The sequence below is a fragment of the Macaca mulatta genome, chromosome 12 (genome assembly GCF_049350105.2).
Source record: "Macaca mulatta isolate MMU2019108-1 chromosome 12, T2T-MMU8v2.0, whole genome shotgun sequence".
In the NCBI taxonomy this organism is placed as follows: Eukaryota; Metazoa; Chordata; class Mammalia; order Primates; family Cercopithecidae; genus Macaca; species Macaca mulatta.
This window is the reverse complement of record NC_133417.1, coordinates 138,629,023-138,652,876: the sequence shown is the minus strand read 5'-3', so window position 1 is coordinate 138,652,876 and position 23,854 is coordinate 138,629,023. Positions and strand designations below refer to the sequence as shown.

General features: G+C 45.5%; 1 protein-coding gene across 13 annotated transcripts in view; it reads right to left on the bottom strand.

The window, feature by feature from the left end:
• Positions 1–23,854, bottom strand: part of DGKD (diacylglycerol kinase delta) — a 207,538-nt gene that overhangs the window by 100,990 nt on the left and 82,694 nt on the right. For 7 of the 13 annotated variants that reach the window (XR_013402237.1, XR_013402238.1, XM_028831244.2 and 4 more), the window contains exon 1: positions 16,406–16,632. Coding sequence is in view for 9 of the 13 variants with exons in the window: in XM_028831244.2 (XP_028687077.1) it covers positions 16,406–16,441 (36 nt within the window). In the remaining 4 variants the exon portion in view is untranslated. Of the gene's footprint in view, positions 1–255; positions 395–16,405; positions 16,633–18,068; positions 18,648–19,054; positions 19,227–23,854 lie in introns of those variants that run through there. The other 6 variants (XM_077957929.1, XM_077957932.1, XM_077957925.1 and 3 more) reach the window with 5 other exon arrangements.

Here is a 23,854-nt window from a genome sequence, read left to right as displayed (position 1 = left end):
TGTTTCCTTTGGTATAAAATAATACATGCTCATTTTAGAATCTGCAGGCAAGCAGATGTAAACATAAAAATAATGCAAATCCCACCACCTAACCCGACCTGCAATATCATGAGAAACTTCCTCCGTGTTATTTCCTATTCCACCTTATTCCCAGTGTTTTACACACTGCTGAAACGCATTCTGTAAACACAGCTTTGCCTCTTTATTTCTCCAACATCACACAGTGCCGTCCCTGTTGCTGCCCTCCTCAATTACCTGGCTGGCGGCTTCAGGGACTGAGAGCCTCGCACACGGCCACTTTCCGGCTTTGTGACCTGGTGCAGCCGCCATGAAGTTGTGAAGGTGAAGTGGCATAGCACGCGCACAGAGCACAGCACAGGACTCGCCCACAGTACCCATTTTATCAGCTATTATCATTAACTCACTGAGTCATTACACTGGAGTGTTCTGGTGGAGTTTGTCCCAAGCTGGACTTGGACACTGGGGTGGTTTGCAACTTTTTATATTTAATGGTACAATAAACATGTTGTTCATGAGCTTCATATTTAAGATTATTTTCTCAGGATAGAGTCCCAGTGTTAGAATTCTGGACCAAGAGTCTCTCGGAGTTATTCACTCACTCACTAAGTCACTTTCCCAAATGGTTATACCCATTTCTGCTGCCAGAGGACAAAGAAGCTGCAGTTAACTACCAAGGAGTTTCTATAAACAGCAAAATTCCCACTTATTCAAAACACTAGTCAGATATAAAAACACAGACAATGTGACTATTGGACAATAAAAATACACTTTGGCATTAGACTCACGCCTCATTTGTCAGATCGCCCTTAAATGTAAGAAAAAAATAAAAACTAAAAAAAATAGACTCATGCCTCAATTCTTGACAAACCTGGTTCTGCTTGCCCTCCTGAAGTACATAGAAATGTTCAGCAACCACACAGAGGGAAAGGAGATAGAGAACAACTTCTCAGACTTCCTTTCTGCCCAGCCTCTGAGTACTATAGTGTCCATTTTTATCAGAGTTCAAATACAGAGAATGTCAAATGAGACTGGATTTAATGAGATGAGTGTTATTTCAAGTTTACCAAACTATAAAAAGAACTGAATCAAGTCCATATTCTCAAATCTAAAACGTAGAAGAGGCTGGGCGCCGTAGCTCACGCCTGTAATCCTAGCACTTTGGGAGGCTGAGGCGGGCGGACTGCTTGAGCCCAGGAATTCGAGGACAGCCTAGGCAACAGAGCAAGAACCCATCTCTACAAAAAATACAAAAATTACCTAGGTGTGGTGGTGCATGCCTATGGTCCCACCTACTCAGGAGGCTGAGTGGGAGGATCACTTGAGCTCAGGACGTAGAGGCTGCAGTGAGCAGAGATCATACCATTGCACTCCTGCCTGGGTGACAGTGAGACCCTGTCTCAAAAAAATAAAACAAAACAAAATAAAATGTAGACGAGTTCCATGGCAGTAAAAATTCTGAAATGCAGATACTTCCTTTTAAACCCTTTAAATATGTAAATGTCTCATAACCATCCATAAGAATAATTCTATTAAGAATCACTTTATGAACTCCATTGAGATTACCAAGTACTCCTGAGAAGCTCTGTGGCTGTTTTTCAATACTGCAGGGCTGTTTGCACAGCTGGGGAGGCAGACTCCAGCTGGAGAGCACTCCTCTTCAACAGATGGTGCTGGAGCAACTGCACATCCACACAGGAAGAATGAAGTTGGAACCTGACCTCACACCACACACAAAAAATAACTCAAAATGGATCAAAGACTAAATATATTAATAATAGCTGAAACTACAAAACTCGTGAAAGAACACAGGTATAAATCTTGACTCTGGATTAGGCGATGGTTTCTTAAGTATAACACCAAAAGCACAAGCAACAAAAGAAAAAAATCGGACTTCATCAAAATTCAAAACTTTTGTGCCTCAAAGGACACTATCAAGAGAGTGAAAACACAACTCACAGAGAAAATATTTGCAAATCATGTATCTCATCAGGGTCTAGTACTCAAAATATATAAAAAAACTCTTACAATTCAACAACAAGAAGACAACCCAATTGGAAAATGGGCAACGGATCTGAATAGATATTTCTTCAAAAAATATATACAAATGGTCAACAAACACATGAAAAGATGCTCAACACTGTTAGTCACTGAGGAACCGATTAATACTACAATATTCTTACATTATTAAATATTATAACGTTATATTACAATAAGCGGAAAGTAACAAGTGTTGGCAAGTGTGGAAACATGGGAACTCTCCTACACTGCTGGAGGAAACTTACAATGGTGCAGCCATTGTGGAAAATGGTTTGGCAGCTCCTCAACAAGATAAACACAGAATTATCCAGCAATTTAACTCACATGTATGTACCCAAAAGAAATGAAAACAGGTCAGCCGGGTGCAGTGGCTCACACCTGTAATCCCAGCACTCTGGGAGGCCGACGCAAGAAGACCACTTGAGCCCGTGTTCAAGACCAACCTGCACAACATAGTAAGACCTCTTCTCTACAAAAAAATTTAAAAATTGGCCAGGCATGGTGGCACACATCTGTAGTCACAGCTACTTGGGAAGCTGAGGTGGGAGGACTGCTTGAGCCCAAGATGTGGAGGCTGCAGTGAGCCATGACTGCACCACTGCACTCCAGCCTGGGTTGCAGAGACCCTGTCTCAAAAATTAAATAAATAAATAAATAAATAAATGAAAACAGGCATTTAAATAATAATTTGTACATGAATGTTCATAGCAGCTCTATTCACAATAGTCAAAAGGTAGAAGCAACCCAAATATCTGTCAACCGATGAATGAGCAAACAAAATGTGGTGCATTCACAGAACAGAGTATTATTCACTCAAAAACAGAAAGGAAGTTCTGAAAAGTACAACATAAATAAGCCTTGAAAACACAGTGCTCAGTGGCCAGGCACGGTGGCTCATGCATGTAATCCCGGCACTTTGGGAGGCCAGGGCACTCAGATCACTCGAGGTCAGGAATTGGAAGACCAGTCTGGCCACAACATGGTGGAACCCCCTCTGTACTAAAAATACAAAAATTAGCCAGGCATGGTGGAGCGCACCTGTAACCCCAGCCACTCGGGAGGCTGAGGTGAGAGGATCACTTGAACCTGGGAGGCAGAGATTGCAGTAAGCTGACATTGAGCCACTGCACTCCAACCTGAGTGAAAGAGCAAGACTCTATCTAAAAAATAAATAAATAATAAATGAAATACCCAGAATAGGCAAATCCATGGAGATGGAAAGCAGATTAGTGCTTGTCAGGGGCTGGGAGGAGGGGGAAATGAGGAGTGACTCACGATGGAGAAGGGATTTCCATGTAGGGGATACAAAAGTTCCCAAACTGGATAGAGGTGATGGTTACACAATACCATTAATGTACTTAATGGCACTTAACTGTACCTGTTAAAATGGCTAAAATAGCAGGTTTAAAAGAAAAAGAAAGAGTGTCCCTCTTCCATCATTCTCTAAGGACAAAGCACCATTCATCGGGGGATGAGAGTCCAGTCTTTCCTGCAGGGGAGAGGGAGGCAGACACCCTTCACCCTCAGACACAGAAGAGCAGAGCCAGCAGAGTGGGCAGCAGGTCATCAACAAACACCCACTACTCAGGAACACACATGGAGACGGAGAATGGGGCCACTGCACAGGAATTCAAGGTGAGGGGAGAGCCCGTCCAGAGCAGCAGAGACACAGCCTGGGCCTGTGGCCGATCAACCCATGGCCAGCCCCAGACTGTGCCCAGCAAACAGCAATTCGAACCCACAGCCTGGCAAACACCATTCAAGGAACACTAAATCTAAACAGAAAGGGGGAGTGGGGAGGCTGATGGAAAAACATGCCATAAAGTACATGCACAAACCTGAAATGAATGATTGCAGAAAATGGAAGACCATTTTAGAAAAGATGCGACTCTTGTCATTAGTAAGATGCAGGAAGACACGCCCTTTATTTAAAAAGTTAAAATTAAAATGTTTTTAAAGGACAGGGAGCACCAAAATGAGAACAGGATTAAATTAAAAGACAACAAGCTAAGATGTTGACCAAGATTTAAAAAAAACTGAAAACAATCACGCTACGGAAAAATTAAAATCCAACTGGAAGGAATCAAAGGGAAAAATGTACATTACAGAAAATGTCATAGGTGGCAAAAAGACAAAACTGAGAGGCTCCCAGAATGCTGATGGATACAGTGGCAAGGGAAAAATACCGAGATGGACAGAGTGGTAAGGAGACAGATGGTCTAAACCACAGATAAGAACCTTCCCCCCAAAAATAAAATAAATGGAGATGCAATATGAGAGGCAGAGACAAAAGCCTTTCTCACAGAAAGCTACCCAACTCATTTGATGAGGCTGGGACAACCTTAAACCTAAGCCAATCCAAAAAAGGAAAACAAAGACCTGCCAGCTTGAAATCGTGAAACTCCTAGGCACTCTCCTCCCAGGACTGGCAGGAAATGGGCAGCAATGCACGCCGTGGGCTGGCCGCCGCGGCCGCAGGACACACACTGTCCCTTCTACCTGAAACGCCAGCTCCAGGACTCCATCCAGAAGACGCAAACAGATCACAACATAGCAAGCAAGCCTTCAAAGACCAAAGAGCCAGATGAAGGTGTGTTTCTAGGAAAATTAGGATAATTTGAGCATCAAAAAGAATGACTGTAACTAACTGTAAAACACTGAATAAAAATTGCCATGAATCCATACAGTGATACTCGGGGTGGGTGTGGGGGTTTAGGGTTGCGGGGAGAGAAACATTTGCCTCTACTGGGGATGACTATTTACCAAATCCTTACCTTGAACACTGGTAAATATACAGAAAGAATCCAGCAATTGCCCTGCCTTTTTAGGAGGAACTGTGGCCTTTAACCCAGTTGAAGTGAGAAAATATCTTTTTATTTTCACTTTTTTGACGGAGTCTCGCTCTGTCACCCAGCCTGGAGCGCAGTGCTGCTATCTCGGCTCACTGCAACCTCCACCTCCTGGGTTCATGCCATTCTCCTGCCTCGGCCTCTGGAGTAACTGGGATTATAGGCGCCCGCCACCACGGCCGGCTACTTTTTTTGTATTTTTAGTAGAGATGGGGTTTTACATATTGGCCAGGCTGGTCTCAAACTCCTGACCTCAAGTGATCCCCCCGCCTCGGCCTCCCAAAATGCTGAGATTATAGGCATGAGCCACCATGTCCAGCCCCAAGAAAATATCTTTATAGAACAACACCAACAGATAAACGTGGAATAAATGACAGAATGGGGGAGGCGGGAATCTCCATTTCACAAACTCTCACAATAAAATTGATTCAGGCAAGTCCTGTATTGTGTACGAATGTGGAAACCATTTGGGGTAAAGGATATCTGCACAGTGCCCAGGAATCACCTATTACTTCCTAATTGTAAAGGGGGAATCACATCTCCAACGAAAAGATCTGGTCGGGCAAGGTGGCTCATGCCTGTAATCCCAGGGAGGCCTTTTGGGATTACAGGCATGAGCCAAGGCAGGAGGCTCACTTTAGGTCAGGAGTTCAAGACCAGACTGGCTTAACGTAGGGAGATCCCATTTCTATTAAAAAAAAAAAAAAAAAAAAGAAGGAAGGAAGAAAAGACCTAGAAATCTCCTATAAACCAAGCAACGACACAGCAGAGGGGGACAGCCTAGGAGGACACGCCCTCCTCCAAGTGGGATGCAGTACAGAGCACACAGCGTTCCATATTTAGGGACGTGCCCAAAATGTCAACCAAAATATAGAAGTGAGTCTCTGAAACTGCTCACTTCTACTTTATAGGAAATATAGAAGATAAAATAACATTGTAAAAGAATGATGGGAAAACAATCAGAAAAATCCAGAAAGATTATTAGGTTGGTGCAAAAGTAATGGAGGTTTCTGCCATTAAAAGTCATTAATACAGATGGGAGCGGTGGCTCACGCCTGTAATCCCAACTCTTTGGGAGGCCGAGGCAGGTGGATCATTTGAGGTCAGGAGTTCGAGACCAGCCTGGCCAACACGGTGAAACCCCCGTCTCTACTAAAAATACAAAAATTAGCCGGGCGTGGTGGCAGGTGCCTGTAATCCCAGCTGCTTGGGAAGCTGAGGCAGGAGAATCATTTGAACTAGAGAGGCGGAGGTTGCAGTGAGCTGAGATCACACCACTACATTCCAGCCTGGGCCACACACTGAAACTCTGTCTCAAAAAAAAAAAAGTCATTAATACAAGACAACTGCCCTTGTCTCTTGAAAAACTTGATGTCATAGGCAGGTAGGGAACGGGAAGAGAGGACAGTGGAAGCTATTCTAATTTAACAAACTAAAGAGATAACAACCACCAAATATAATGCATAAAACTTGATGGGTACCTGGTTCCCAAAAGAAAGGTCACAAATCACATTTCTGGTTAAATTGGGGAAATTTGAAAATGATCTGGATATTAAATGTTAAAAATTTTTTTCAGGTATAATGGTACTGTTATATATGAAAATATCCTCGTTTTGTAGGGACATACACTGAGGTATTTAGGGGTAAACCATACTGGTTCTGGGGCTTCTCTGCACCCCCTTCCTCTTTCTCCTCCCCTGACAGTCCTTCCTTTTTTGACTAGTCCTCCTCCTTCTCCTCTGCCCACCTCCAAAAGCCAATGGCCCCAGCATCCGATCAGGTCCCGACCCCATCACACTGTCCTCACTCTCAGGCTCAGATGAACCATCCTCACTGCAGCTGCATGACTGGGGGCTGGGGAGGAAGGGACAAAGAAGGCCCTATCTGGGTTCAGTGAGACCTATATGGCTTCATGGCACACCAGCAGGCCACCTAACTGCTGAATCTATGTCGCTCATTGGCAAAATTGGGGTAGTGGAGAATAAGAGGTTCCAGGACAGCAAGTAGCGGAGCTAGGTAACAGCAAAATCCCCAAAGCTGTCCTCAACCACAGCTCATTAAATCAGAGAGGAGTTCCATTATCCAGCTCATCACAGGAATCACAAATATTCTCTCCCCCAACACTCACACCAAACCATCACTGAGTTCTCACAATGTCACCTCCTCAGCATCTCTCAAATCCAGCTACTTCCCCCATCGCCACAGCCACAAGGCCAGGCCCAGGCTGCCAGCATCTCTCACTGCATTGGGTCAGCCAGCATCCACTCAGTCAACCGCAGCACAGCTAGAGCCATCTTTTCAACCACGATCCAATTAGGTCATGCTCCTTCCTAAAATCTTAAAGCAATAGCATCCCACTACTCTGGGAGAAAAAAGGCAGAGCTCCCTAACAGCCTCCAACCCTCTCCAGTGTCATGTCCCAACCAAGGGCTCCTGATGCTTACCAGCCCTAACCACCATAGCCTTCTTTCAGCCCCAGGATTTCCCCAAGCTCCCTCTTGCCACAGGGCCTCTGCATACCTCTTTGATCAGCAACCTCCTCCTCCTCATTCTTTCATAAATCCTTTAAAAAAAATACTCTATTTCCTTTGAGCTTAATGTGTTGCTATTCTAACTACCTGATTTTCAGCATGTCTTCTTTTCTAACATATGTATTCTAAGCTATAAATTTCCCTCTAAACATGACTTCAGCTGTACCCCATTTTATATACACGTATTTGCTATTGTTCAACCGAAAATATTTAAGCTTTCTGTGACTCATAAGTTACTTAGAAATAGATATCTAAAATTTCCAAATATATTGAGACATTCTTTTTATTGAACCTGGCTTAATGCTGTTGTTGTCAGAGAACATACTCTACACAATTTCAACTCTTTGAAAGTTTTTGAGACTTGCGTTATGGCCAGCAGATAGTGAATTTTGACAAATGTGCCTGTGTATTGGAAAAAAACTTAGATTCTACAATTGTTAGGTACAGTGTTCTACATATTTCCATTAGGTCAAGTTTAGTACTTGTGGCAGGTGCAGTGGCTCACGCCTGTAATCCCAACACTTTGGGAGGCCGAGGCAGGTGGATCACCTGAGGTCAGGAGTTCGAGACCAGCCTGACCAAGATGGTGAGACCCCCGTCTCTACTAAAAATACAAAAATTAGCCAGGCATGGTGATACACACCTGTAGTCCCAGCTAGTCGGGAGGCTGAGGCAGGGGAATCACTTGAACCTGGGAGGTGGAGGTTGCAGTGAGCAGAGACTGTGCCATTGCACCCCAGTCTGGGCAACAGAGTGAAACTCCGTTTCTAAAAAAAAAAAAAAAATTAGTACTTGTGTTGTTCAATTCTACATTTTTACAAATTTCTTTGTCTACTTGATGCATAGCATGTAAGACAGGTGTGTTAAAATATCTCACGATGATTATGAACTTGTTTCCCTTACAATTAATTTTTCTTTTATTTTGAAATTATTACTTTCACATTTTAAATTATTATATCCAAAATGAACTTTTTCTCATTTATCAGTATATCTTTATCTCTACTCGTAATTTTTCCCTTATAATCTACTTTGATACTAAAATAGCTACACCAAGTTTCTTTTGGTTAGTGTTTGCATAGTATCTTTTCCTATTCTTTTACTTTCAATCTTTTAATATCCTTATATTTTAAATGTATCTCTTTCAAATAGCCTAGTCAGGATTTTCTTTTGTATCCCATCTCACAACCTCTGTATTTTAACTGGAGCATTTAAACCCACTTACATTTAATGTGATTACTGATACACTGGGATTTCAGTCTACTAACTTACTATTTGCTTTCTGTTTGTCCCAATTGTTCAGTGTTTTCTCTCCTTTCTTGCCTTCTGTCAGATTTAGAATCCCTGATTCTATTTTTCTTGTTTAGCTTAGATATCACACACTATCACAGTTTTGGTGGCCACCACGCAGACTACATACAACATGCAACCCTGACTTGTCTAATATAATTGGATCTTTGTTCTTCTTCCTGGAAATGCAAAGACCTTAGAAAAGTTCTACTCCATTTGCCTCCTTTCTAGCCTACATGACACTGTTGTCATGTATTTTAATTATATATATTTTAAACCCAAAGGCATAATTTTTATAGTTAATAATCATTTGGTCTTTTCCACATAGAAACCCTTTTTAAGTCTCCATTCCTTCCTACAACTCTAACATTTAACTTGAGCTCATTTTCCTTTAGCCAAAACAAACAAAAAACACTTAATGTTTCCCTTAGTGTGGATGTGCTGGCAAAAACATTGTTTTTGTTTATATGAAAGTGCCTTTATTTCAACTGTATTTTCTGAAGGACATTTTTGCTGCACACAGAATTCTGGGTTCACAGTTTCTCTGAGCACTTAAATTTCAATAGACTTTTGGTTTTCATTGTTTCTGTTAAGAACACAGCTGTCACTCTTTTTTTGTTTGGTTTTTGTTTTTAGAAGCGAAGTCTTGCTCTGTTGCCCAGGCTGGAGTGCAGTGGTGTGATCTCAACTCACTGCAACCTCCGCCTTTCTCTCTTTCTCTTCATCTATGGTTTTCAACAGTGCTTACAGTCACCGGTCGCTTAACAATGAGGATCTATTCTGAGAAATGTAGTATTTTTCATCCTATGTGAACATCATAGAGTGTACTTTCACAAATCTAGACGGCACACACCTAATCTGTATGGCATATTAGGTGGCCTATTGCTCCTGGACTACAAACCAGTATAGCACATGATTGTGCTGACACTGTAGGCAACTATAACTCAATAGCAAATATTTGTGTATCTAAATATAACTAAACATAGAAAAGGTACTGTAGGCCGGGCGCGGTGGCTCAAGCCTGTAATCCCAGCACTTTGGGAGGCCGAGATGGGCAGATCACGAGGTCAGGAGATCGAGACCATCCTGGCTAACACGGTGAAACCCCATCTCTACTAAGAAATACAAAAAATAGCCGGGCGAGGTGGCAGCGCCTGTAGTCCCAGCTACTCGGGAGGCTGAGGCCGGAGAATGGCGTGAACCCGGGAGGCGGAGCTTGCAGTGAGCTGAGATCCGGCCACTGCACTCCAGCCTGGGCTACAGAGCGAGACTCCGTCTCAAATAAAAAAAAAAAAGAAAAGAAAAGGTACTGTAAAAATATGTCATAAAAGATTTTTAGAATGGTACACCCGTATAGGCTACTTACCGTAACTGGAGCTTGCAGGGCTGGAAGTTGCTCTGGATGAGTGAGTGAGTGACTGGTGAGTGAATGTGATGGCCTAGGACACTACTAACCAATACTGTATGCTTTATAAACACTGTACACTTAGGCTACACTACATTTATTTTTTAAAGACTTTCTTCAATAACAAATTAACCTTAGCTTACTGTAACATTTTTACTTTATAAACTTTTAATTTTTTGACTCTTTTCTAGTAACATTTAGCTTGAAACACACACACATTGTACACCTGTACAAAAATATTTTCTTTATATCCTTATTCTATAACTTTTTTCTATTTTAATTTTTTTAATTATTTTATTTCTTAAATATTTTTGTTAAAAACTAAGAAACACACACACACATTAGCCTAGACCTACAGAGAGTCAGGATCATCAATATTACTGTCTTCCGTCTCCAGTGGAAGGTCTTCAGGGACAATGACACACATGGAGCTGTCACCTCCTATGATAACAAGGCCTTCTTCTGGATACCTCCTGAAGGACCTGCCTGAGGCAGTTTTACAATTTGCTTTTCTTTTTTCTATAAGTAGAAGGAATATACTCTAAAATAACAGAAAGCGTAAATAGTAAATATATAAACCAGTAACAAAGTTGTTTATCATTATCAATTATTATGTACTGTATATAATTGTATGTGCTATACTTTCCTACCACTTGCAGTGCAGTAGGTCTGTTTACACCAGCATCACCACAAACGCATAGGTAATTCATTGCCCTACAACATTGTAACAGCTACCACGTCACTAGACAATAGCAATTTTTCAGTTCCATTATAATCTTGTGGGATCACCTTTGTCCATGTGGACCATCATATGGAAACATCATTATGCAGAGCACGGGGGTGTATCAGGAATTGATTAGATATGGTTCTTTCAGTTCATATGGCTATCGAATCTGTGAATGGTTCCTGTTATTTGTTGCAGGAAATTCTCAGGTATTATCTTTTCTTTCTTTTTTTTTTTTTTTAATTTAAGACAGAGTTTCGCTCTTGTCACCCAGGCTTTAGTGCAATGGCGTGGTCTCAGCTCACTGCAACGTCTGCTTTCCGGGTTCAAGCGATTCTCCTGCCTCAGCCCCCCAAGTAGCTGGGATTACAGGCATCTGCTACCATGCCCGGCTAATTTTAATACTTTTAGTAGACACCGGGTTTCACCATGTTGGCCAGGCTGGTCTTGAACTCCTGATCTCAAGCGATCCGCCCACCTCAGCATCCCAAACTGCTGGGATTACAGGCGTGAGCCACCGCAGCTGGCCACATTATCTTTTCAAATATTGTGTCTCCTCAATTTTCTCTCACCTCTCCTCTCTTATGACAATTAAACACAAGTAAGACCTTTTTACTGTATCTGTCTCCTACCCTCTCCAATTTTTTCCATTTTTTATGTCTCCAGGCTTCCTTGTGGGTATTTTCTTCTGAGCTATTTTCTGGGTCACACAATTTTTTCAGCCTGGGTCTAATCTGCTCTTTTTTTGGTTAATTTTGATTATTATGTTTTTCAATTTTAGAATTTTCTTTTATTGGCTGGGTGCAGTGGCTCACACCTGTAATCCCAGCACTTTGGGAAGCAGAGGTGGGCAGATCACCTGAGGTCCGGAGTTCGAGACCAACTCAGCCAACATGATGGGACTCCGTCTCTACTAAAAATACCAAAAAATTAGCTGGGCGTGGTGATGGGCACCTGTAATCACAGCTACTTGGGAGGCTGAGGCAGGAGAATTGCTTGAAGCCGGGAGGCAAAGGTTGCAGTGAGCCGAGATCGTGCCACTGCACTACAGCCTAGGTAACAAGAGTGAGACTCAGTCTCAAAAAAAAAAAAAAAAAATTTTATCTTTAGTAGAGGCGGGATCTTGCCATGTGGGCCAGGCTGGTCTCAAACTCGTGACCTCAAATGATCCACCTGCCTCAATCCAGAAGTGCTGAGATTATAGGTGTGAGCCATGCCAGTGTGGACTAGAATTTTCATTTGGTTCTTTATAGTTTCTAGTTCTCTGCCAAAACTCTCAATCTGATCTTGTATCTCCTTAAACACAAGAAGCATAGTTGTTGTAAAGTCTGTGTCTGGTATCTGGAAGCCCTGCTGATCTGTCTATAGTCTGTTGTTTCTACTGGTTTTAACTCAAGTGCCTTTGCCTCCCTGGGTGTCTATTTTTTTTATTGTATGCACAATAATGAATTTACAAACAGACTTGTGAAAGTCATTAGAGGCCTCCATTGATGTTATCTCCCTCTAGAGAGGATTAAAGTTTGTTTCTGTTGGGAATCTGGAGACACTAGTACACTGGGATTACTTTAATTTCAGAGGACTGAGGTGATGTGAAGCAGGGCTGCAGTCCTTCCAAAGTCTTACTTCTGGCTCATGCGCATTCCTTGGAAGTGGCTTCTTGCGATCCCAATCCAAATTGTGAGGGGAGGGTGTCACCCAGGACTGTTGCCCTTTGGCAGAACCTGGTGCCTCAGCCGTGTTAAGGCACTCGGACAGTATCACAGGGCTCAGCCTCTCGGCTCCCATGTTTGTTTTGTTCATGGCCCAGTGTTCGTTCCCCAGGGCTGCCCTAGGGCTGCCACAAAACTTCAAGGCTTAAAACAAAACTTGAAAACAAAACAAAACAAAACTTGACTGTCTCACTGCTCTGGGGGCTGGAAGTCCGAGATCAAGGGATGAGAAGGGCCGCACTCCCTCTGAATGCTCTAGGGGAGATTCCATCTGTTATCTCTTCCAGCTTCTAGTGGCCCCAGGCATTCCTTGGTTTGCATCAACAGAACTCTAATCTCAGGCTCTGTTTTCCCATAACCTTTTTCTCTTTATGTCTTTCTGTCAAATCTCCCTCCCCTTTCTCTTATAAAGACACCAACACTGGATTTAGAGTTTCTCCTAAGTTCACGATGATTTACTCTCAAAATATTTAATTAGCCAGGCACAGTGGCTTGAGCCTACACTCCCAGCTACTCAGAAGCCTGAAGCAGGAGGATCACTTGAGCCCAGGAGTTTGAGACCAGACTGGGGAATACAGCAAGACCCCATTTCAAAACAAAAATTTTTGGCCAGGCACAGTAGCTGTAATTCTAGCACTTTGGGACGGCAAAGGGGGAGGATTGCTTGAGCACAGGAGTTTGAGACCCCAAGCATGGGCAACATAGTGAGACCCCCGTCTCCACAAAAATTTGTTTTTAAATTAGCCAGGCATCATGGAACGCATCTGGAGTCCCAGCTACTCAGGTGGCTGAGGCAGGATTGCCTGAGCCCAGTTAGAGACTGCAGTATGCCGCTGCACTCCACCCTGGACAACCGAGCAAGACCCCATCTCAAAAAAAAAAAGAAAGAAAATATTTTTAAAAGATATTTAACTAATATCTTATTATACCTACACCCTGAAGTTCCAGGTGGACCAAATTTGGAAAAGATGCCAAACCCACTACAGATGCCACTATAGATTCCAAGGTCAAAAGCAGCCACAAATACCACACTCACTTCCACAGACCTTCAGCCTCCCCAGATCCTAGTCCAGAAATTCAGCATCATCTCATTAGCAGACTGTGCCTGGCAGACTGGCTCCTCAGTTACTCAGCCCACCACTGCCAGAAGCAGAAGTCACTGCTCCCTACTCACCTTTCAGAGCCCAGCCAGTCACTGCCTCAAGAAGCCCTCCCAGACCTCCCTGATATCAGGTCAAATTTACCTATGATGTCCTCTCAAAGTATTCTGGCTCTCTCCTCATCAGCACCGGTCCCCATCACAACTTTATATTAACCGTGCAATTGTTTTATTAATGTCTTCTAGACTATCATCTCTAAAAATTTTTGTTGCTGTTGTTACTCAATAAGATACCCCTAGTGCCTCGCACAACAATTAACAATGTTAAGATCTCAAATATTTGCTGTTAAACTGAACCAGTGAAATAAAAAATATAATACCTAGCCATGATATTCCCACTAGTACTCAATAAATTAACAATTTCTTTAAAAAATGGTCTTTGCTAATTTTCAGCCAGATTTGTTTGTATTTGCTCTTCTGGAGCCCAGAGATGGAGACTCAGACCAGCTTGAGCTGAAGAAAAATGGAGTCAGGGAAATGATTCCTATCTGGGATAAAAAAAGAACAATCAGAAAGACAAAAAATAATCAAAAGCAACCATTTAGTGATCACTTACTATACATCGGCCACTATGTTAGGTGTTCTACACAGATTATCCCATTTAATTCTATGAGTTAACATCCCCATTCCTATTTTACGGATATGACAACCATTATTTCTATTTTACAGACATGGAAACTGAGGCTCCGGAACACACAGTTAACATTTACTGTCACTACAACCAACCTAAGATCTAACATTTTCCATGTTTACAGATGAGGAAACCGAGTCTTAAGGGAGGTTTAGATGCCCTGTCCACAATCGCATGCTTAACTAGAAGCACAGGGTCTGAAGCAACTTTATCTGACACCAAAGTTTAGACTCTGAAATCCAACAATAAAATGGTATTAAAAACCTTCTACATTACTTCATACCTACTAGGATGGCTATTATCAAAAGAGAGATAATAACAGGTACTGCCAAAGATGTGGAAAAATTGGAACCCTCCTCATACACAGCTGATGGGAATGTAAAATGGTATGGTAGCTTTGGAAAATAGTCCAGTAGTATTACCATATGGCCCAGCACTTCCACTCCTAGGTATATAGCCAAGATAAATGAAAACCAACGTCCACACAAAAACATGTACATGAATGTTCATAGCAGCATTATCCAGAATAGCCAAAAAGTAGAAATAACTCAAATGTCCATCAACTGATAAATGGATAAATAAAATGCAGTGTATCTGTATAATAGAATACTACCCAGTAACAAAAAGAAGAAATGAAGTACCGATACATGCTATGACATGGATGAACCTTGAAAATATCATGCTAAGTGAAAGAAGCCAGAACACATATTGTATGATTCCATTTTTATAAAATGACCAGAATCGGCGAACACAGAGACAGAAAGTAGATTCTGGTTGCCTATGGTTGAGGGAGTTCAGAGGAAATGGGGTGATGAAAATGTTCTAAAATTGACTGTGGTGATGGTTGCACAACAGCAAATATACTGACAACCCCTGAACTATATGCTTTAAATGAGTGAACTGTATCCCATGTGAATTATATCTCATAAAACTGGGGTGTATTTTTTTAAGATTTTTACAACTTAAACCTTTCACCTAATTTTTACTAGTCTTCATTTCATAATGGAAAAAATGCTTTGTCTAAATTTAAAATCAGGAATCCAAGCACTTTCATGCTCATATCCAAAAAAATGTTAACTTTTTAGAAACTTTCAAATAAATTAAACTCTTTTAACTGATAGCTTCGCAGAATTACACGGTTCTTTACCGAAATTTCAAAATACCTTATAATGCACTGGGGAATGTGCTGGTTGGTGTGTTAGCTCCATTTTCTTTCTTTCCGTTCTAGCTGTGCAGTTCTACAAAGTCATTACTGTATACTGTGGTCAGGAAATACAAATGAAGTAATGTCTTTGCTGGGGACAGCTTCAACTCTATAGAGCTCGAATATATTAAAAAATCACACATGCATGAAACACTAAACTGACAAATGGCCATCACAAATCTGCACAGATCAAATTTTCAATATGCTAAAGATCTATAACCTGAAGAATTATTTGAAGTTTGGAGAGGCTTCTTTTTACATGTGTGCCATAAAGTCTTATATTTCAAAGTGTGGTCCATGGACCAGCAGCATCAGCATCTTCTGGGAGCTTGTTAGAAATGCATATTCTGCCAGGTGCGTTGGCTCAAGCTTATAATCCCAGCACTTTGGGAGGCTGAGGTGGGTGTATTACTTGAGCTCGGGAGTTTGAGACCAGGATGGGGAATATGGCGAAACTCCATCTCTACAACAAAATACAAAAATTAGCCAGGCATGGTGGCATTTGCCTGTAGTCCCAGCTACTTGGGAGGCTGAGGCAGGAAAATCACTTGAGCCCTGGAGGCAAAGGTTGCAGCAGCTGAGATCGCACCACTGCACTCCAGCCTGGGTGACAAAGTAAGACTTTGTCTCAAAAAGAAAAAAGAAAATAAAAAGAAATGCACATTCTAAGGCCCCACCCACCCTAGACCTACTCAACCATAATCATCATTTTAACAAGATCCCTAGGGGATGAATCTGCACATTAAAATTTGAGGAGCACTGTCCTAAGACATTCTCTTTGTTTTTCTCTTCATTAAGACAGCTCTGACTTGCACTAGACTAATATTTTAAAAGCCTGACATACATACAGTTCTGGTCCTGGGCCAGCTTGTCCTCAGATCCATTCTTTGTCCTTCTGCTCCAGTCCAAGTTGTGGAGGAGGTGACCCCAGCCAGGACAGGGTTCCCAGGCAGAAGGGGAACAGTACATCTGTAGCAGCAGCTGTGCCCTTGCAAGCCTCCAGCCACTGCCAAGTGGACCCCTTGTGACCCCACTTTTTGGTGGGTGACAGCTGTCCCTGAAGTCTGAAATGCCATCTCCTTCCTTCACCCTCCAGCTTAGGGGTGGCAGCGGTTTCCTGCTTGTTGCCTCATCTCCGGCTTGCCTCACTGCAGCCTGCATTCTCAGTACTCCCACCACCTGTGTGACCACTCCCCTACGTTACATTCCTTCTGCTCTAAATACTTAAGGTGAGTTCTGTTTTTCTTTTTAGACTCAGACTGCTACCCCATACCATTTTTGATATTTCTATTATGTACCATAGATACCAGAAGAATTTTGTGAATGGCTTATCTGCTGGAAAAAAAAAAAAAAATAGAGCTATTACATACAGTCAACCTCGCATTCCCACATTCTGACAATCTCTTAACAACTCAGAAGAAAAATCAGCCTTAAGCTATCTGTACAGCAGATGTGACTGTATTCAGAAACTCTAAGTCCTCGGGGTGTATTTTTAACAGTCTACCCATCACTCCTCCTCAACCAGAACAGCTGGTATAGCAGCTATTGTTTTAGGAGAAAAAAGAAGGAAAGCAAAAACACCTCTTAACCAACAAAATTCTGAACACTGGAATCTCTCAGGAATCAAATCTCTCTCAACACAATCTTGTTCTTAATCAACCTTTTAAATCACATGATCTACCCCACACTGGTCAGCACCTTGCCTGGGCAACAGAAGAAAGCAAGTCCTATCAGTACCATTTAGGGCTATGTGGAGATCTTCCCAAAAGCACATCTGGTCCATCACCCTCATGCTTTGAACAACCCTCTGTGGCCACCTCTTGCCCACGGCCAAAAAGCAAACCCCTCAAAGGACCAGCCCCTCGAAATTCAGCCTTAACTAACCCTTCCAACCTCTAAGTCTAATCAACGTGATCCACCTCTGGCCCAACTTCTGATCATTTCACAGTTGTGCCTAAAGCTCTAGACACAATGTTCAAATATGTAGAAAGCCATTTCTTACCCACTTAGCCTGGCGAATTCCTTATCCCTCAAGATCCCACCTTAAAGAAAACCTCTCCTGCCTCCCCAGGGCAGTCTCTGCCCCGAGTTTCCACAGCACTTAAAATGTTGTCATGTCAGGTGCCCAGGTGTCCATCTCCCCACTAGACTGAGAACCCCTAGGTGTAGAAACTACCTTCCATCTTAGGTCTTGACCATGGTTCCAATCCAGATCCACATTTACGACCTGTGACACTCTGGACAAGTCATTTAACCTTGACTCTACTTCTATTCCAATTCCAAAAGGCGGAGATGATAGCATCCAGCTCACTGGGTTCTCACCAGTACTAATAAACTAACCACGTCAAGTGCTGTAAAGCTAACCCAAGAAATTGCCTGGCACATAGACGGTATTAAAGAATTGTTATTTGCTATTGCTATCATTATTATTACTACTGTTACTGTTACACCCGGAACAAAGCAGGTGTTCCGTACCTATTTGCTGAATAACTGGAGCACTTCACAACAAACCTGTTTGTAACATGTTAGGACTTCAGGTTCCCCCATCGCAGGTATCCTAGGCTGACAGAAGAGAAGGCTCCCACGGTGAAGGGACCGGCTGAACCTAACCCGCCCCTGTGGAAAAGCGCACTGCAGCAGGAGGAGAATGTCCGTGCCAACCGGATCTGCCAGCGCTGCCCCAGGAACTCAGCCTCCTCACAGCCACCTGTCCAGCCACCTGCCTGAGGAAGCGGTGTTCTAACCGGGCGGGCTCACCTGGAGCAAAAACCGTAAGCAGTTTTCAATAGGAAGCACAACGGGAAAACAAACGGTCCAACTTTCCTCCTGCAAAAAGGACGTGCGTCTTTATCTAATATTTAGCGTTCGGAGTTCTCAGTGGAGAGTTGGGTGCCAAGCGGGTGCGCGGTCCCGGCTTTGCTGAGAGAGACGGTCACTGAACGCGCATCCCTTCCTTCCCTTTTGTGATGAAGGGGTGAAGGGGTGATCCCTCGCACCCGGGTCCGAGCGGACTTCTGAGGGCACCACAGGGAAGTCTGCAGGGCACTCGCGGGACATCACCCGACCGCTCCTGAGAAATGTGCAGAACTGGGGTTTGGGGACCGCGCACGCCCGCGGGGCGCAGCCGGGAGCCCCCGCGTGGGACCCGCTCGGTGGCACGAGCGCAGTCCCCTGCATCTAGGCCTCAGTTTCCTCCGGGTCCTCGCGGCCCAACTCGTCGCGCGCCCCCCGCCCAGCACGCGGCCCCCGGGAGCGCCCACCTGCGCGCCCCCCGCCCGGCCCCGCCGCCGCCCGCCGTCCGTCGGGGGCCGCGCGCTCCGCCCGGGGCGCCGGCCCGTTACAGCTGCGGGTCACGCTAGACCGAGGCGGGGACGCCCGCGGGACCCCAGGCCGGGCCGGGCCGGGCCTGGGCGGCCGCTCGGGCAGGGCCACGGGCCTCGGCTGGGGCTGCCGCGGCGTGAGGGGCGCGCGCCCGGGCCGCCGCGCCGCGAGCTCACCTTCTGTCGGATCTGGCCCGACGTGGACACCTTGCGGATGAGCTTCTGTGGGGAGCCGGGCTCCGCCTCGGGCTCGCTGTCGGACGACTCCTCGGGCGGCGGCGGCGGAGGCGGTTGCGGCGGACCCGGCGGAGGGGCGCCCGCCGCCGCCGCCATGCTGCCGGGCCAGCGCGCGCACCGCGGGCGGGGGCGGGGCGGGGCCGGCGAGAGGGGCGGGGCCGAGGGCGGGCCGGGCCGGGGGCGGTGGGGGCGGCCTCCCGCCTCTCCCCGCCGCGCCCCCTGCCGGCCTTGTGCGCAGCTGCAGACGGCGCGGCGCGGCCCCTCCCCGCCCCCACCTGAAGGGTCCCGGGGCCCCCCGCCCACCTCTCCCGGCCGTGGCTTCTGTGTGTTCTTTCTGGGACGCCGTTTGTGTTCTTGTTTCTATGTTCACTTCTTAAAACATCTCCACTCTTCCGCATCAGAATGTAGGTAACCTCCGGCAGGCCAGGGCCGCGTCTGTCCTGCCCAGCCTTGTGTGGCCGAGTTTGGGGCGAGCTCGAATGCGCGCGCGCATGCTGGAAAGAGACCCCGGTACTGGGACGGTCCTCGGGACACCAGAACTGGGATGCACCGCTCCATCTGGGAAGGCTTCCTGGAGAAAACGGTTCTTAAGAAGAGATGGAAAATGTGAGCAGGAGTTGTGACTAGAGAGGGAATCGTGTTCTAGGCAGAGACCAGATTTGTGCAAAGGCCTGGAGGTAAGAAAGAACTTGTGTTGGGCGAAGACGAGGGAAGAAAGGGAAGCTGGTGCTTAGAGCAAGGAAAACGGCATTAAGATATGAGCCTCGGGGCGGGCAGGTCGAAGCGGGCTTTGGAAACCAGATAAGGGGTTGGAAGGCAGCAGGAAGCCCTTGAGGGATTTAACCCTGGGCGGGGCTGGGTCACCACGCGGGGGCCTGTGATCCGGGCTTTGAAGTTATCAGGGCAGGTGGACACCCTGGATTACCGAACGGCTGAGAGATAGAGAAGTGGACTGAGATCCAGGTGGGGAGTGACCAGCGACTGGAGGGAGACAGAGGTGACAGGGACGAGCCCCATGTTGCCCAGGGAGGCTGCTGGATAGTGGGTGGGTTGGGGTCCAGCCCTGCTCTGGGCAGAAGAGGGGAAGCGCAGCTGGAAATAAGATCAGCCGAGTTTTTGGTGCCATCCAGGTGGAGCAGGACTTGGTGCCACCCAGAGGAAATGCTGTCCATCTGTCTGCCCTGCTCTGAGGGGCAAATCAGTAAGGGGCTGCCCAGGTGTGCCCTTGCCCCATCAAAGGGCTGCTGCTAGAGACCCCACCTGCCTATCGGCATTCGCCAGCCCGCCGCCCTGGGCAGTGACTGGGGGCTGCAGAGTGGCATCTGGCATGGGGACACGGCCAGGGGCATGGGCTCACAGCCAGGACAGAGGAGGACAAGGCCTAAAGCAGGAACAGTCTGGGACAGGCCAAAGGCCCCAGGGTGCACCAGGGTACTAGCCACTAGCCACATGTGGCTACTTAAATTTCAGTTAAAATTAAGCATTCTGTTCCTCAGTCACATGAGCCACATTTCAAGGACTCAGTAAGCTGCATGTGGCTTAGCAGCTGCCACTCTGGATAGCACAAATACAGAACACTTCCTCCGTCCCCCCAGAAAGTTCTGCAGCACAGTCGCATGCTGAACTGTGCCCTCCCATCATCCCTATGTTGAAGTCCTAACCCCCAGTACCTCAGCATGTGACTGCATTTGGAGTTAAGGTTTTTAAAAAGGTAATGAAATTAAAATGAGGTCACAGGGGTGGTCCCTAATCTGGTATGACTGGCGTCCTCATAAGAAGAGGAGATGAGAACACAGACACACACAGAGGGCAGCCCATGTGAAGACACAGGGAGAAGATGGCATCTACAGGCCAAGGAGAGAGGCCTCCGATGGTGGCATCTACAGGCCAAGGAGAGAGGCCTCCGATGGAACTCCCCCTGCTGACACTGTGATCTTGGACTTCCAGCCACCAGAACTGAGAGCTTCAATTCCTGTGGTGGAAGCCGCCCAGCCTGTGGTGCAGTGCTCTGGCAGCCCTAGAGAACTCATGCAGGCACAAAGGGCTCCAGCCTCCCCACAGGGTTGGAACTTGTCTATCAATTAACTACATATGGAGTGATACACAGAAGCAAAACCCTGGGGGTGAGCAAGGCGACAGAGGGGCAGGGACGCACAGGGGAAGAAAGAATTCATTCCTTCATTCCGCGGGGGAACCGGGTGACCTGAGCAGGGTTTAGAATTGGAATGGAGAGGCCGGATATGAAGGGAATTTCCCAGGACAACACAAAAAGGGGGAGACTACCCCCTACCAGGTGAGCAGAGCGGGTGACGAGGGATTTAGGTGAAGCTGGTAGCAAGGTGGGTGCAGGAGGCAGGGAGGTGAGCAGCCGCGCCAGGATGCAGAGTAGCCTCCCGGCCCTGCTATGAGGCAAGGACTTCAGTCCCGTGGACACTGAAACTGGCAAGGGGGTTTTGGAAAGCAGAGGAACTCACGTATCTGAGCAGAGAATGATCCAGGGGACAGAAGACTAGAAACAGGGAGGCCATTAAAATGCTGTTGCCTACACGTGTTAGGAGCCCGGGGGACATCTGGGCCCCAGAACTCGTCATTTTAGAGGCAAGGGCATGAACGTGGTGGTTAAGAAGCAGAAACCGTGGCTGGAGAGGAGGAAATCTGCAATTACCAGAAAATACTGAGATTGTCACAGCCAAGAGGAGCCAAGGAGACATGATGACTAAACGTCACATGGGATCCTAGATGGGATCCCAGAACAGAAAAAGGACATTAGGTAAAAGCTGAGGAAATTGGAATTAAGTACGGGGCTTTAGTTTAATAATAACGTGTCAATATTGATTTCCGGGTAGGAGGAGGGTGAGGATTGAAGAACTACCTATCGGGGATTATTGCGCTGATTACTTGGGTGACAAAAGTATCTGTACACCAAACCCTCATGACATGCCATTTACCCATGTAACAAACCTGCACATATACCCCCTGGATCTAAACTAAAAGTTGGAAAGAAATATATGTATTACTGGAAACAAAATTTGAGTCATTCAGTGTGGCAAATGTACCTTACTCATGTAAGGGTTAATAATAGGGGCTTTGAGGTGTGGGGGACCTCACCAGAACATCTTTGCAACTTTTCTGTAAATCTAAAACTATTCAAAATAAAAAGTGCATTTTAAAAAGGATTAGGCTTGGTAAAAATTATGTTCTTAAAGCAAAGAAAACTCTGGCATGAATGTTCTTTGATGATGAAGCAGCTTTTTTGTTCTCCCCGTGAGCGCACAGTGTGGTTCCCCTGGAGATCTCAGGAAGGGCTGAGACATCAACTCCCCCAAAGTGGTGGCCTGGAAGAGCACATTCCCTCCGGTGCTTCTTTATTGAATGAGTCATACTATGAATCATCTCTAACGACAGCCTGCTCCCTGAGTCTACCCCACCTTGAGGGCATATCAAGGTGGCAGTAATAACACACTTCACGTCCAACCTAATCCTTCTTTGTGGCAGGTCAGTGAAGAGGCACAACTCTTGTCAGAAAGAACCACTTCACATTGGAGAATATAAACGGGAAACTTGAAAACATGGGAATCATCCAATTTTTACCCTCAACTAGGGTCATGATTGACATTTGGAGCAGCACGTTTCTCCATTGCATGTGACATAGAGCTTCTGGTCCTCAAGCATGTGAAAACCAAAAACCACCACACACATTTCCAAATGTCCCCAACTCCCACCCCGCACTTGCCCTACTCCTCAAAGATCAGTAAATGCGACTCAGTCCTGTGAAAGTAAGGTGGAAGGAAGAAACGTTTTTTAAATGTTAAATAGAAAACAGACACCCTAAAAAGAAATTACACAGGTGACAAAATTGTAGAGAACTAAATACACATACAAGTACAAGTCCAGTTGTGGAGATCTGAGATGAGCAGACTGGACCCATGTCGATACCCCGGTGTGATACTGTACTATAGCTTTACACGATGCTGCCACTGGAGGAAATCAGGTAAAGGGTTCCTGGGGTGTCTGTATTACCCCTCACAACTGCATGTGAATACGCAATTCTCTCAATGAAAATTTCTTTTTCTTTCTTTTTTTTTTGAGACGGAGTCTCACTCTGTTGCCCAGGCTGGAATGCAATGGCACAGTCTGGGCTTGCTGCAGCCTCCATCTCTTGGATTCAAACAATTCTCCTGCCTCAGCCTCCTGAGTAGCTGGGATTACAGGCACCTGCCACCATGCCTGGCTACTTTTTTTGTATGTTTAGTAGTGACGGGTTTCTCCATGTTGGCCAGGCTGGTCTTGAATTCCTGACCTTGTGATCCGCCCGCCTCGGCCTCCCAAAGTCCTGGGATTACAGTCATGAGCCACTGCGCCCGGCCTGAAAATTTCGATGGAAAAAAATAGCAAGGGCCAAGGGCAGTTGTTGAATCCTAAATGCTAATCTCCCTCCCCCGACTCCACCAAACTCTCCTACTTCCATTCAGCACCATTCAGTGGGCAAAGGTCTAGTTACAGACTGAGGGACACCAGCATTCAAGCCTTGACTCTCACTAGCTGTGTGACCTTGTGTAAGGTACATAACCTCTCTGAACCGCAATTTCCTCATCTAAGGAATGGGAATGATGCTACTGATTTATAACTACTACTGGAATGGTTAGATGTCAGATGTGAAGTACTTGGCACAAGGTAGACGCTCCATCAGTGGCAGGGATCCCCCTTCTCCAGCCCTTCATTGCTGGTTGCAGAACTTTC